At 32.1% G+C, this 15,061-nt stretch overlaps 1 protein-coding gene across 9 annotated transcripts in view; it reads right to left on the bottom strand.

Annotated features, from left to right (window-relative positions):
* FANCL (FA complementation group L) overlaps positions 1–15,061 on the bottom strand; it is an 80,921-nt gene that overhangs the window by 23,464 nt on the left and 42,396 nt on the right. For 5 of the 9 annotated variants that reach the window (XM_074399791.1, XM_074399800.1, XM_074399803.1 and 2 more), the window contains one exon: positions 14,503–14,586. In XM_074399791.1, coding sequence (XP_074255892.1) covers positions 14,503–14,586 — 84 coding nt within the window. The remainder of the gene's footprint in view (positions 1–14,502; positions 14,587–15,061) is intronic. The other 4 variants (XM_074399796.1, XM_074399804.1, XM_010333581.3 and 1 more) reach the window with 1 other exon arrangement.

Raw genomic sequence — 15,061 nt, 5'->3', positions numbered from 1 at the left:
CTCCCTTAGCACTTGCAATATGGAAACAATGTTAATCCTCACAATGCTAACTTGTTAGAATAAATGTTTAAAAGTTTGGAGCCATTATTATAAGACATATAATACTTGTCCTAGAGAAGTTCACAGCCTAATGAAATAACAAAGAGCAAGCTATCTGTACCATATTAGACAAAGTATTGATATTTTAATAAAGTTACTGTAAAATTAATATTTAAATATTAAATATTAGAAATGAAAATATGAAAATGAAGAAAGACATAATTCCCTAAAAAGTTTATACATGATCAAATAAAACTATCCAAACTCTTAAGTTTAAACATATTTGACTAATTGCCAAGTTTCTGAGTAAAAGAATACACAAAGCTTCAGAGTTAGAGGATGGTGAAAAAAATATAAAGTAAATGAGTGAAGGTCTGAATTCTCCAAAGCAGCTCTTCCTTCATTAACTGAGATATCTTAATCCCATGGTATGGCTCCTCTCTTACAGCACTCCCCTTATTAGTTACTGCTTTTATTCCAAAACCTCAGTGAAGAGGTCAGCATTTTGTAGGTCCTACAGAATCTTTAACCATGCTCTTAATCCATTCCAGAAAAATCAAAAGTGGTTTTGTTCTCACTTTGCTTCAATGATTTTATTCTAATCTTTCACTGGTCCCTAGTTAGTGTGGTTATATTTTTAAAATCTTCTTTTATGACAATTTTTTATTCTCTTCTTTGTACCTTGCCATATTTTCTATAACTTTATAATCATAGAAAAGTACATGTAGAAATAGAAATAAATGATCCGTTACCCATCCTTTCATTTCCTGATGATCACAGTAGAGCAAAAAATACATTAAGGTTGATTCAGTGAAATTAACATTTTAGCCATGTACAAGTCTATGTTGGTTTCTCTGATATAAAGATAAAAGTAACTAGTTTGCAACGAAATCACAGCTCTCATATTGATGGTAACAAGGTATTTGATCTTAAGCAAGACAAACTCAGCCTCTCTAAGCTTTAACATTACACCTATAATTGTGGACAGTACGGTAGACTTCTAAGGTAACTTCTAAGGTGACTTCCAGGTATAAAAGTCAAGAATTCTAAATAAACTGTTTGCAAATCCATAAAGTAGGTATTGCTTTCCCCATAAAAGTACTGAGATTCCCTTTCAAGATGCCAAATATTATAATGCAATCTCATTTATTACCAATTCTTATTTTTAAAGAGATTTTAATATGAATATATCCATTAAATATAATGTATATTTATGATTTAATATACAATAACAATTCTCTAATCAAAAGAATTATGTCAGAATCATAAATATTTTATATAAGAATCAAAATATTTAGATTACATTATACCTTATATCTTCATGTATTTAAAATACATTATATATATGTATATATATACCATTATTTTCTAAAATACAGAAAAATTGCAGTAGTCAAAAAACTTGGGAGTTTTGGAATAGGTTTTGAACCACAAATTCTTAGCAGGAATAGCAAAACAATTGTACAGCTTAAATACAGTGAAGATCCAACAATTACACCCAAAACATTACAACGGTTATATCTGCTAATCAAAGGAAAATGCCATCCGTTTTGCACATACATACAATAAGAAAATGAAGAATAAAAATATAAGAGAAAAAATTAAAGACAGCAGGAATTAGCAACAGAAAACAACCCTTAAACACACATATATAAAGCTGAGTACCCTGAAAGCAATAAACTGTCTTACAGAGAAGAAAAGCATCCCCAAAATCAAGATAATACAGAAGTCTCTCAGCTAAGTCTTAGCATGGAATAAGAAGAAAAAGAACATGATTCTCAGCAACATCTTGTCCTTAAAAAGTCCTGCAAAAGGGGAGGTAACATCGTGAGAAACTTAGGAAACATAAAACAAGGTGAGAATGTACTTGACTAAAATTACATTCTACTTCACCTTCACCAAAAGGTTTACAGCAAAGGTCCATGTTGAAGGCACACCAACCCACCATAGACTTTAAAAAATCTCTTTGTCTACCTTAACATGGGGTAGGACTGTAGGAGAAAAAAAGGCACAGACCAAACAAGAGAAACTAGAAATCTACCTCTATAATATTACATGCAGATGGAGCACAGAAGCTAAGTTTAACAGGGAAATGTTCCCTGATATGGAGTCTATTAAAGGTCAGAAGAATTTTTAAAAAATAATCTTAAGGCAAAAATTGACATCTCCACATGATTTGAAAAGAGCAGGCATAAAGATATTAAGATATCAATCCAATATTAAGCTCACCTAAGGCACTTAATGAAATTCTCTCCACCTAAATCCTAATTACCTGGACTGTTCCGTATATGGGTTTGTCCACGAAAAGATCTGTATTTGGGATCTCTGTGTTAACGCAACTGAAAGTTTCTGAACACACACACTGAAAAGATTTCTGAACAAACCATCCAACCATCGTATCTGACATTTAAACCTTGAGATCATGAACCATTACAAAGTTACTCTGTTCAAAGGTCACCAAATGATGACCTTAGAAGAAAACTAAATGGCTTATTCTACTTCCTGGATAGTCATAACGCTAAAGCACCATCAGTTGCTTTTGGCAATGCTTACCAATTTTTATGCTAGAAGGTATGAATGAGTCAAAGACCCTGATAATCAAGCAGGGCAAGGAAAAGTTTCATTATTTTTGTTCATGTTTAATAAATGAAATAAACCAGTCGAAAACTGGGTATCATTATTCTAAAGCCTTAAAATGTATCTCATTTTAAAATTAGTTCTTAAGAAGCACAAGTCAATGAATAAGGAAATAAAGACTTTATTAGTTCCATGACTAAAGAATGTGATTTTAGTCAAAGAAATCAGTAGTTTGGCTTGTAGAGTGTTATTTTCCACTGCTGAATTACTTGTATGCTTAGGTCTAAACACAAAAAAACATATCCATACCTATCACCGAAATATTGAGAAACACTTTTCTTACATTCTACAAACTAGGTATATGAGCAGCTACGAAGTCAGTGCCTATTACCCACTGTTAGTTATACAGAAGTCACAGAAAACTTTTCAAATAGCCACAAGTCAAAGGAAACCAACAGCAACTGTGAAGATTACAATGTTCTAGGGGCAAGGAAATCATTTGAGAGAAGCCCAGTGCAGCCTTTGATTTATAAACTGATTTTAAAGAAGGCCTGCCAAGTTACACTGCTTAGGAGGTCATATATAATTGCATAGGTTTTGTTCAATGTTGAAAAATAAGTCAAATAATCAAAAAGCAAACAATTTTCTTAAGAAGGTAAATTTCTGGGTCATAAGTACAATTGGTATATTTGGACCCTTGTCCTACAACACATCTTCATCTGTAGCATATAAAAATGACAACTGGCCCTAGCTTCACATTCCCCCAGAAAGCCAAGCCTGAAACAAGGACATGTATGGGGATAATTTATTGGAAGTGAACTCAGGGAACAAGGACTGAAAAGAGTGAAACACAGTAGGAAACACATACAGATATCCAACTGTCTCACCACCATGTGTTGAAAAGACTGTCCTTCCTCCACTAAACCTATCTTCGTACCTCTGTTGAAAACAGCTGTCTGTATATCTATAGGTCTATTTCTGAATTCTCTATTCCAGTGATCTACTTGTCTACTTTTATGAAAACACCATATATCCTAAAAACAAGTAGATTTATAAGTCTTGAAATCAGGTTGTGTTAGTCTTCCAATTCTGTTCTTTTCAGAGCTATTTTAACTATTGCAGGACCTTTACAGCCTTTCCAGAAGCACTTTGGAATAATTTTAATTTCTTTTCTTTCTTTTCTTTTTTTCTTTTGCGATAGGTTCTGTCACCCAGGCTGGAGTGTAGTGGCATGATCACAGCTCACTGAAACCTCAAGCTCCTGGGCTCAACTGATCCTCCAACCTTCAGCCTTCCGAGTGGTTGAATGACTACAGGTGCGTAGCCCCCACACCCAGCTAATTTTTATATTTTTCGGAGAGAAGGGGTTTCACCATGTTGCCCAGCTGGTCTCGAACTATTGGGCTCAATCAATCCCCTTGTCTCAGCCTCTTAAACTGTTGGGACTACAGGTGTGAGCCACTGCATCCAGCCATAATTTTGTCAATTTTTTAAATTAGGATAAAAAGAACAAAGCTGTTCAGATTTTGATTGCAATTGCACTGAATTTCTAGATCAATTTGGAGAAAATTTTAATAGCCAAATTTTGAAAACCACTCATATGTCCATCAAAAAGGGAATGGCCAATAAGTGGCACATCCATAAATACTCAGCAAAAAAAGAATGAACTATATTACATGCTGCAACATGGATGAATCCCCAAGTAATTATGCTGAGGAAAAAAGACTGGCATAGAAAAGTACACAGAGTTATATAAGATTCTATATAGAAACTGCAAACAAATCAACAGCAGCATAAAGTAGATCAGCAGTTGCCTGAAGCCCAGGGGGAAGGTTAGGAAGGACTAGAGGGACAACAATGGCAAAGGAGGTAATTGGGATATGATGGATGTGTTTATTATCTTGATTTTGGTGATAATTTAATGTGTAGATATTTGTCAAAACTTACCAAATTGTACACTTTAAATACATTCACTTCATTGTATGTCAATTATATCTCAATAAAGCTATTTTTAAAAGTCATTCTGATTTCTGAACAGTAATGGCTACACAGCACTAGCTTCTCCTTAGTTTTCTCAACAATTAGGAGCTTTAAAAACACAAAATAGTAACACACCTCACACATGAAGGACAAAGACTGCAGAAGAGTTCATATACCCAAATCTTAAAGAATAAACGTGTTACTTTTATATGCATATATAGATATATAAATGTGTATATATTGGAGAAGGGGGAAAGATACATGTGGGAACTAAGATGTTAGCTATTTCCCTGTAACTGTTATTAAATTATGTTAAACTAGAAAAGCACTTAAGCAGAAAAGTATGAACACTGCCAATCTCATAATGTAATGCTTATTATCTTTAAAAGCATTTTGTTACTTTGATAATACCTGAAGTGAAGTAATAATGTCAGTCACTTAACCAGATCTTAGAATATAATATCTTCATCTTAAGTACTATGATTTCCAGTATTTTAATAATTTCCACACAGTGCCGGAATGTGATCTTTTGTACTCTGATGACACTTAAATTAATAGCATAATTTTCTGGTACTTGCAACAGTTGCTTTCAATTCTGATTTTTTTATATTCTTCCCTATAATACTTGCAGATAAATCCTCTAATAATTCTTTTTTTTTCTTTATCTTTGGGGGATTCCAAAAGTATAAATAGAATAAGAATGTTAAGAAATAAAGCTTTTTAAGAAATTTAATTTTAGTATTAACTGCAGTTATCTCCAATCGGGTAACTTTAAAGAGGTGATATATCTTCTAAATATTCAGTTTATTTAATCTCACTTACATGCTTCATTTGATGTTATCAACTCTTTCTAAAAGTGTATCTGTAATTGAATTTGTGTGATCAAATACTATTATCTGTCAAGCAATCCATAAAGAACGTATCACCTCTTCATATTTACATTATTTTGACTAGAACTGATCACTGATCATTTTTAAAATGTGCTAGTGTTGACCGGGCACAGTGGATCACACCTGTAATCCCAGCACTTTGGGAGATCGAGGTGGGCAGATCACAAGGTCAGGTGATCAAGACCACCCTAGCCAACATGGTGAAATCCTGTCTCTACAAAAAATACAAAAATTAGCTGGGCATGGTAGCGTGTGCCTGTAATCCCAGCTACTCCAGAGGCTGAGGCAGGAGAATCACTTGAATCAGGGAGTCAGAGGTTACAGTGAGCCGAGACTGCACCACTGCACTCCAGCCTGGCACAGAGTGAGACTCCATCTCAAAAAAAAAAAAAGAAGAAGAAGTGCTAGTGTTATTAATTAATTTGAAAAGAGTATCAGCCCACAGGACCAAATGAAACCTAGTCATCTCGTGTGTAGGCATTACAGAATAACTAGAGCAATTCTGTATTTGCAAAGTGAAAGAAAAAAAGCTCCTATACATGCTGAAAATAAGTAGGTACTTTCCATCCCTAGCATCCTACACTGTGGACTATTCAAAATAAAAATTAAAAAGGCCAAGCCAATTAGTGGACCAGAAAAAAAAAAAAATAAAGACTAGCTTTTTGTCCCAGTTAGGTTATACTCAAAAGGTATGCCATCCCAAAAGGTGCCACCATCCATGAAGAAAAAAGTTAGCTATATCTAATTTTTCATCAAAGTATAATCAATGAAATAAAAAAGGATCACAAAAATCTTTACGCCACATAAGTTCAAAATTAATAGAATAGGGTTTGCCACTAGCTGCCAATGTCATTCTCATAGCCAGAGCCAGGGAACTAACTGGTAACAGTGACATCACTTAATAAATAAATAAACACTGTCCCAGTGCATTTATTATCTACAAACTCCAATATTTTCCAACTCTGTATGTATCTAATAAATTGGTTTGGCTTCTAATATTCAACTTCTATTTTGGCACAAAAAGATGAGGGGGAATATTTTCTAGCTCTAAGTATTAATGTTTCTTAGTGATATGCTAGGAGGCCATATTTGAATTAACAGTTTTTGTCACTGAAGTATCCATCATTTCTGTCTTCACCTACTGGATCTTTATTCTCAAAATAAGCATCTATTTTTCAGAAATGAAGGTTTAAAACATATACACACATACATGCATGCGCAAGCATATAAATACCCACATATTCCAAATTAGCCCCTGGATTTAAAAAAGTACAAACAGACATATGGACGTAGTGTATCAATTTACCAGAAACAGTCCCTGCAAGGAACAAAACATGAGGGAAAGAATGTTAATAAATTATACTCGAATTAAAATAAATTTGCTTCACTAATATTACCTAAAATAAATTTTATCCAAAAGTATTTCAAAATATAGATCACAACATTAAAGGAGCCATTTGGAGACTAATAGTCATATTTTTTCTCTTAGGACACCCGCTATATAAGAAGAGTTACTCCAAACCATAACATCAAGCATTAAGTTCATCCAAGTACTAACACTATATTAACCAGTAAAACTATAAAACCAGGCCGGGCACGGTGGCTCACGCCTGAAATCCCAGCACTGTGGGAGGCCGAGGCGGGCAGATCATCTGAGGTCAGGTGTTCAAGATCAGCCTGACCAACAGGGAGAAACCCTGACTCTACTGAAAATACAAAGATTAGCTGGGTGTGGTAGCGCATGCCTATAATCCCAGCTACTTGGGAGGCTGAAGCAGGAGAATCGCATGAACCTAGGAGGCAGAGGTTGCAGTGAGCAGAGATCGTGTCATTGCACTCCAGCCTGGGCAACAAAAGGGAAACTCCATCTCAAAGAAAAAAAAAAAAAGAAAAAACTGTAAAACCAAAGTGTTTTTGTCAACATCTCTTATCTCTATTATTTATAGCACAATGTATATGTAGTCAACTTCCACTTCTACATAGCCTGGTGAGATTAATGATGATTTTTCATTAATCATCCCTATTTCATTTTTGAACACAGAAAACTCCTTGTTTATTGCATACAAATAAAATGCTGTCTTTAAAGTCTTTATAAAGTACATGTAACTCAATACATAGATAATAATCGTTGTCACACGTATGTGTATAAATACACGAATATACCATATACTTACATATAGAGAGAGATCATTTCTTTGCCCATATTAGCTCTCACTATATTAAGAGTTCACCAATTTACAAACTGCATTAACTCACTACATCACTTTGTACATTTGTATAGCATTTTGCAATTCAAAAAGATTTTCATATGTAACACCTCAATTTGCTCTCATATGCAATCTATGGCACAAATATTATTTCTCATTTTATAAATAAGTGATTGACACAAGGTTAGAGCCAGAATTTGACGCGGACTTTTAGACTCAGTACTCTGTTTATACTATGTTACAATGGCTGAGCAGCAAAAACTATGAAGCCTATTGTGAAGGTCTATAATAAAGTCAGCAAGTAAATCAATTAATGTACCTAATTAAGGCATTTGATTTTTAAAAAAAACTGTTCCGTATAACTAGTCTTTATGGGTCTTTAAATTCATGGAAGACCTTTGCCATTCCACAAGTATCTCATGTACTCACAAGGCACAGATCTCCAATCTTCTACAAAGCTTAAATCAATTTTTATAATCTTAGAAATCAACAGAAATTATAGCAACATAGTATCTTCTTTAATCTGGCAAGTAAGTGACTAAGATTCAAAATCATATATCCATCCCACTGCTCACAAAACACATTTACTTAGAAATATCATTGGTATTTTAGTATATAGGGGTTGAATGAGTTATAACAACTTAGAAAACTAAGGAAATGGAAAAGTTAAAAGAAAAAAAAGTTACCTCTAGAAATAATAAAAACCAGGGTGACAAAGGAAAAATAATCATAGTTAACCACGTTACTTCTATCTACATAGGATACAAATATCTTCATAATAATGTAAACACTGAATATTATCAAAATTATAGTTATTTGGGGAAAGCAGGAAGGTAGGAGGAGTGAGGATAGGTAGAGAAAACAACAAACTGCTCATTATCTACAGTGGAAGCTAGTAGATAATTTCTAAAACAAAATGTAATATAAATACAAGAGCATGTAATGACAAATTAACTACTGAAACAATCAGCTAAAAAAAGTGTTTGACCTGGAGAAACAGGTGAGATGAAGGCTTTTTTCTAAAAAGAAAACAAAAACAACAACAAAAACACCTTACAAACCTAACTCCTGAAGCTATGTTCACATATTTGATCACAGTAAAACATTTTAAAAAAATTAATAGCTTGCCCACATACCAATGATCACCTGGAAAATAAAAAGATTGCATTAAAAATAACAAAAATCTTAAAATACTTAAGAATAAATTAAATTAAAATATGTAACATGTAGATTAAGAAACCATAGCTGCTTTAAATGTAGAGATAATGTATTTCTAGATTTTGAACATATTAATTCTTAATTTGCTGGATAAACGTAAACCCAAGTAATTCTAAGATTTAGAATAAAAAATGCACAGAATTATAATGATATTTTTAAAATGCAACTTTGTTAAGTGACAAGCATAGTTTCAAAACAATTACACAGTGACACCTCAATATTACTGCCTAAATAAAAGCATTAATGGTAATTTTAATTCTAATTTGACTTGCTTATATTTTAATTTGGCTTTCTTATATTTTCCCTCTTTCTCTTCTTTTTTAGAATCAATACAGGCTGCTTTTTAAATAAATAGTTATCAAGAAAGAAAAATAAAAGAAAGGTAGTTGATAGGTCTCTAAGTCTATAGGTCACATGACTCCACTGATACTTTCTATCATATCACACAATCTTCGATAATAAATTTTCTTTGTTTTGATCTCTTTGATGTCTTTCTAGCCATACCATTGTGGCAACAGTAAGACTGCCAAGAAGGAAAAATCATACGAAATTAACCAATCTGAGTGAATAAAATTCCAGTATTTATAAGTCCTCAAACAAAAACAGAAGAGAAAAAATGGAAAGAAAAAAAAATCCAGTTGGTCAAAAGAACTTCTACAGGATCATTAGTGTAAAAACCTGGGAGGATTTGCCCCAACACTGTATTTGTTTTAAACCAGATTTATTTTTGTTTACATAGCCATGAAAGAAAAAAGGTTCACCATTTCCATACACAGTACATATAAACTGAGGCAAAGGGCAGTCACATGACTTATCTGAAATAATAAAATTAAATAGATGGCTGAACTATAAAAAGACCTTAGAATACCCAACTGCTAATATGCTGCCCTAACTAATGGATCATGCTCCCTGCTACGCAATAGGACTGCTTTATTTAATTACAAATTCTTTATTCAACATCGGATTATCAGCCAGAGGCTTTATCATTAGTTTTACTCTTCTTGCATTCATGGCATTATTCCAAGAAAATAAGATTTCCATGATAAAAAATATAAAGACTACTATTTACTATACCACATTAAACCTGAAAATTCCAACTGCCCATGGCAAGAATACTTCACCAAGCCTGCACTTAGTGGCATACATACAGGCAAAACTGCAATTTTAACATCCATTTTTGCTTGATCAGTGACCTGGACAAAAGGAATTTTGTTTTTTTATAATCATAGTATCAGTGCACTTAAAATCTGACATTAGGACATTCTATAGTCTCAGTCAACAATATTTACACATCTGACATGTATGTAAAAGTCTAAAACAACTATTAAAGATATATTTTGAAGCATTTGTGATGTTAGAAAGTAGAATAAAATCATGAGATATTCTTATAATCTATGCTAAAATCTATAAAAGATTAACTGAGCAAACAAATAAAGTACATATCTAAAACAAGGTGCTTAGACACTTGTCTTTGAGAAGCACTTTGTGTTTCTTTGGCACATATCATGGCAGCAATAGTAGCAGCAGCCTTGCCCTTGGTGCTGATTTCTTACTACTCTAAATGTCTCCTCTGAGCCAGAATACACTGGCTGTTGCTGATCATGCTGTGAGACACCTGCACTGGCTACTAGGCTTGTCATGACGCACAAAACCCTACCATCTTCAGCTTGACATTGTGCAAGTTATAATTATTCATCCAAATGAATATGTCAGAGCAGCAGCAGCAGACCTCTCATCAGAGCAAAAGAAAAATACATCAAAACATTATCAACCCAGCAGGAAGACAGGGACCATAAGGAAAATTACCCATTTTTAATATGAATGCCACAAAGCCATGTCTATTATATTACAAAAAAGAAGAAAGAAAGAAAGAAGGAAAAAAAGAAAGAAAGAAAGAGAAAGAAGAAAGAATGAATAAATAAATGAATCTTCCAAGTTTAAAGTCCAAAAACAATGAAGCCAAAGAGGAAATACACAAAAGCAAACAGGAGTTTTTAAAAAATCAATTATCTGAAATCTATTTAGTCATTTAAATATAACTCTGCTACTAAACTACAACAGTAACATTTATATTGTTTAAGAGACAGCTGTTTAAAAAATGTTTTAGAAAAACTCCCACAAGCAGAAATGTTTCCAGTCAGCCAATTAAAAAGGATCACATGTAACAAAGAAGTCTCACATTTCTTATTTTCAAAACATAAACTAATATTATCAACACTTATCATGTCTAAAAGACACAGAGTTCACACTGCTGGTACCACTTCAAAGTCCTTATGATGTACAGCCAGACTCTTATAGGTAAATGATATCTATTGAAAACTTTCTAAATATTAATGGCATGTGTAAAAGAAACACTGTGAAATCACCCAACACCTGCACAAAAGAAGAAGACACATTCCAATTGTATAAGCATATAGAAAATAGGCACTATCTCACACGAAAATACTTAAATATTAAAAATAACTTTTTGATCTATACCAGAGTATCTTTTCAAAAAAATATGTAAACGATTTTATTTGAGACACAACAGAAACTACAAGAGATGGATGTGACCAGACAGAAAGTTAAACTCTACGTGACCAAATATATCATACACAAAGTTAAAAGACATGCTACAGTTATTCATATCCCACGTAACAGATAATTAGTATCAAAATACAGAAAAAATGTTTATAATAAAAGGAAAAAATACTTTATATAGGCTAAGGCTATAGACACAATAATAACTATAAATTATTGTTGTAGTATTATCTATAAGGAGGTCAGACTACGATGAAACTAAAGCTTAGAAACAATATACATTGCGGAATGGGAATATAAACTTATACAACCATTCAGGAAAGGCAATTTGGCAATATTTAGTAACTTCAAAGAGGCACATACTCCACAATACAAAATTTTCACTTCTAGGAAAAATTTACACTAAAAGTCTCATACATATGCACAAGGAAACATTTAAAGTCTGGTCACTGCAGTACTGCTTGTCAAAATCTGTGAATAACCTTATCAATAGTGATACAGATAAATCAAGTTGCTGATTGACGTAATGGAATAATATAAAGCATTTAAAATAAATATACCAGACAAACACACATTATGGATAAATCACTGAAATTATATTTAAAAAGAGACTGCAAATATGGCATAAACAAATACAGCAAAAAGTATGTATGGATGGCTATATACCAATTTGGGGTAAACAGTTATAATTTAAAGGGAGAGAAGCAAAGAAAGGAAAGACAGGAACGAGATACAGCAAGGTGCAACAGAAAAGGAAGTCAGGCCTTAGCTATTCTTAAGACATTTTATTTCCAAAAGAAAGAGAAATATAGATGTATCTGAAGTAAATGTGACAAAATATTAACATTTATCAAATCTGGGTTGTGATAATAAGGTGTTTTATCTGTACTTTGTTAAGAATTTCAGTATATTCTATAAATTAAGAATTTATACCTCTCATTACTACCAATTCTACATTGTCTTAGAGTTATTACAAAACAAGTATGACCCAATTAACCCTGAAACTTAAATTTGAATTAATATTATTAATATGATACTTATTCCCTGCTTATATGAATAAGGGACTGAGCATGTGGATATAAAATTTAAAAGAAATTGCCTTCAAAGATTTTCCAGTTTAGTAGAATGTCACAAACTAATTTTGTTAAAAATAAAAATAAAGTAAGTGCTAAACAATCTTTTCATGGCAATGCAAACTTTTCCACAGATAAAAGTCTGGGGAAACTTCTAGAATTATCTACATACAAAACACAAAGAAACTCATGAACAGTGTACTTTTCAACCTTGGATATATAATATTAAAGTATAACTTGGAAATAACAACTGGAAAGAGTAAAACAACCCAGATATATTTTCTCATGATCTCACTTAAAACATTAATAAAATTCCAGAGCCAAATAGAAGATGTATATATTTTTTAAAAGAGATATAATGAAAATGTTAATTTAAAAAAGAAGCTATAAAATTTATGCATAATTCCAATTCCTTTTGTTGTTGTTGTTGCTTATAATTCCAATTCTTTAACAGAAAAAAAAATCAACATAGTATCCTACTTATTGCATACATCAAAATACCAAAAGCAAACCACAGGCTCTCTCCTCTCCTTTATTTTGCTATGTCTTATCAATTTCCACTGTGGGGAGATTGGGACTTTAAAAAACAAACAAACAAAAAAGAATACGAGAAAAATAATTTTTGGATAAATATATAATTAAAATAGCATTTTGGCCTTGATAAGACTATTTAAATCCTATTAGGCTTTTTATTTTTTACTAATTTCTTATATATTTACTTTACTCATGTATTTATATTTTAAAATAAAGGCATAACTTTTTACTTAAATCTAACCAAACTTTTATAGCCAAAATGAGTAGCCTCCATTTACAGAATATTTGTAAAATGTCACTAGAAATGTTCTTTCTCTTTGTATAAGAATAAAAATGCTCTCTCCATTTTGCTATCAACTGCCACAATTTACTTGGTGAAAGATGAACCATACCCTAACCAATCACATTGTGTCACATCCTTAAAAAAAATCACAAACATGAAATGGTGATGACAGTATATTGATAATCATACCACCTTATATCTATAATGTTATGGTTTATAATGTACTTCTAAAAAACACCTTGCTAATATCAACAGTGTATTGAAAAATGCAACTGATAGAGGCAGAAGAATCTTCTGTATTCTTTACTCAAAATATTGAATGTTCTAAATCACAAAATAAAAGAATATATAGTCAAAGTTCAAAGATAAACTAAGGACAAACACGTTAAAACAATAAAAATGTAGTAGAAATGGCAAAGTTTATGTTTTCAGTCATAATTCATTCTCCTCTGAAAAAGATCCTCTGATATTATGTAATCAATGTTAAAAGTTTTAGCAATACAAAAAATTTCACTCAATTTTTCAGTTACCATTCACTGCTTTCTACAGAGTTCTTTAGAATTTAAATTTAAAAGAAAATGTCTGTCAAAAGTGTTTCTGCATGTTTACTGAAAATGAAGCATAAATATCTACAGGCTGGATGGAGAGTGAAAGCCTGTTTGTGTGTGCATGCGCACGCGTGTGTATTTATGTGTGGGTGTGGGTGTGAGTGGGTGTTTGTGTGCGTGGAGAGACAGAGAAAATAGACATTAACTATAATAATAAAAAAAAAGGAAGCATTACAGAAGGTCTGTTTATAAATAAATGCTTAGAGAAAACTGGAAAAAAAAAAAAAGATTACTTCATAACCTATAATGTCTACCTGAGTAAAAAGAGTTACATTGGCCCTATCCAAGGATGCCACATCTGCAGATTCAAACAAATGCAGGTATAAAATATTCAAAAATAAATAAATACTAAAACTATTTAAAAACACATTATAACTACTTACATTGCACACACATTGCATTAGAAAGTATACAGCAGAATGTGCATAGGCTATAGACAAAATCCCATTGTATATTAAGAGACTTGAGTATCCATGAATTTTGGTATTAATAGACGGCCCAAGAAACAATCCCCCATGAATTCTGAGGAACAACTGTACTGTTTAATTATTTAAAACAAATTTAAGAATTTACCTGAGGAGAATTTACCTGAGGTGTCCAGGAAGCAGAAAATGAAACAGGAAAATCCACAAAACAATCTGGTGATTCTGTAGGATACTATTAAAAAAGCATAAAATTAGACCATTTTTGCTTCTGTGTGTTAATATCATGAGTTATTTTAGAGAAACCAAATATATTAGGGTAAAACATAGTACTGTAACTGCAGATGTATTATATATAAATATTTGTGCTCTACTTTAATAGTGATGTGAAGAGCTGATTTACAGTCAACCTATGGAAGTCTAAGTTTGGTGATCTGGAAGTGCCAAAGCAATCAGTGTTGAGTAAAAGGTAATGAATTAAGTCAGTATTGTGTCAGCTGCTGAAGTTATGATCTGAGGAATGAACCGAACTGGATTTCTGTTTATCTTTAAAATAAGAAGTCAAATGAGTTGATATTTAATTTTCTTATAGTCTAAAATTTAATTTCAAATAGCATAAGTCCCTATTAAATAGGCAGTATCCATTAAAGGAATTAAGAAAATAAATACATATAGAAATTAAGAAAATAAATACAAAAATAAATATATAT

The sequence above is a fragment of the Saimiri boliviensis genome, chromosome 1 (assembly GCF_048565385.1).
Source record: "Saimiri boliviensis isolate mSaiBol1 chromosome 1, mSaiBol1.pri, whole genome shotgun sequence".
Taxonomy (NCBI): domain Eukaryota; kingdom Metazoa; phylum Chordata; class Mammalia; order Primates; family Cebidae; genus Saimiri; species Saimiri boliviensis.
This window is presented reverse-complemented; position numbering and strand designations above follow the sequence as displayed.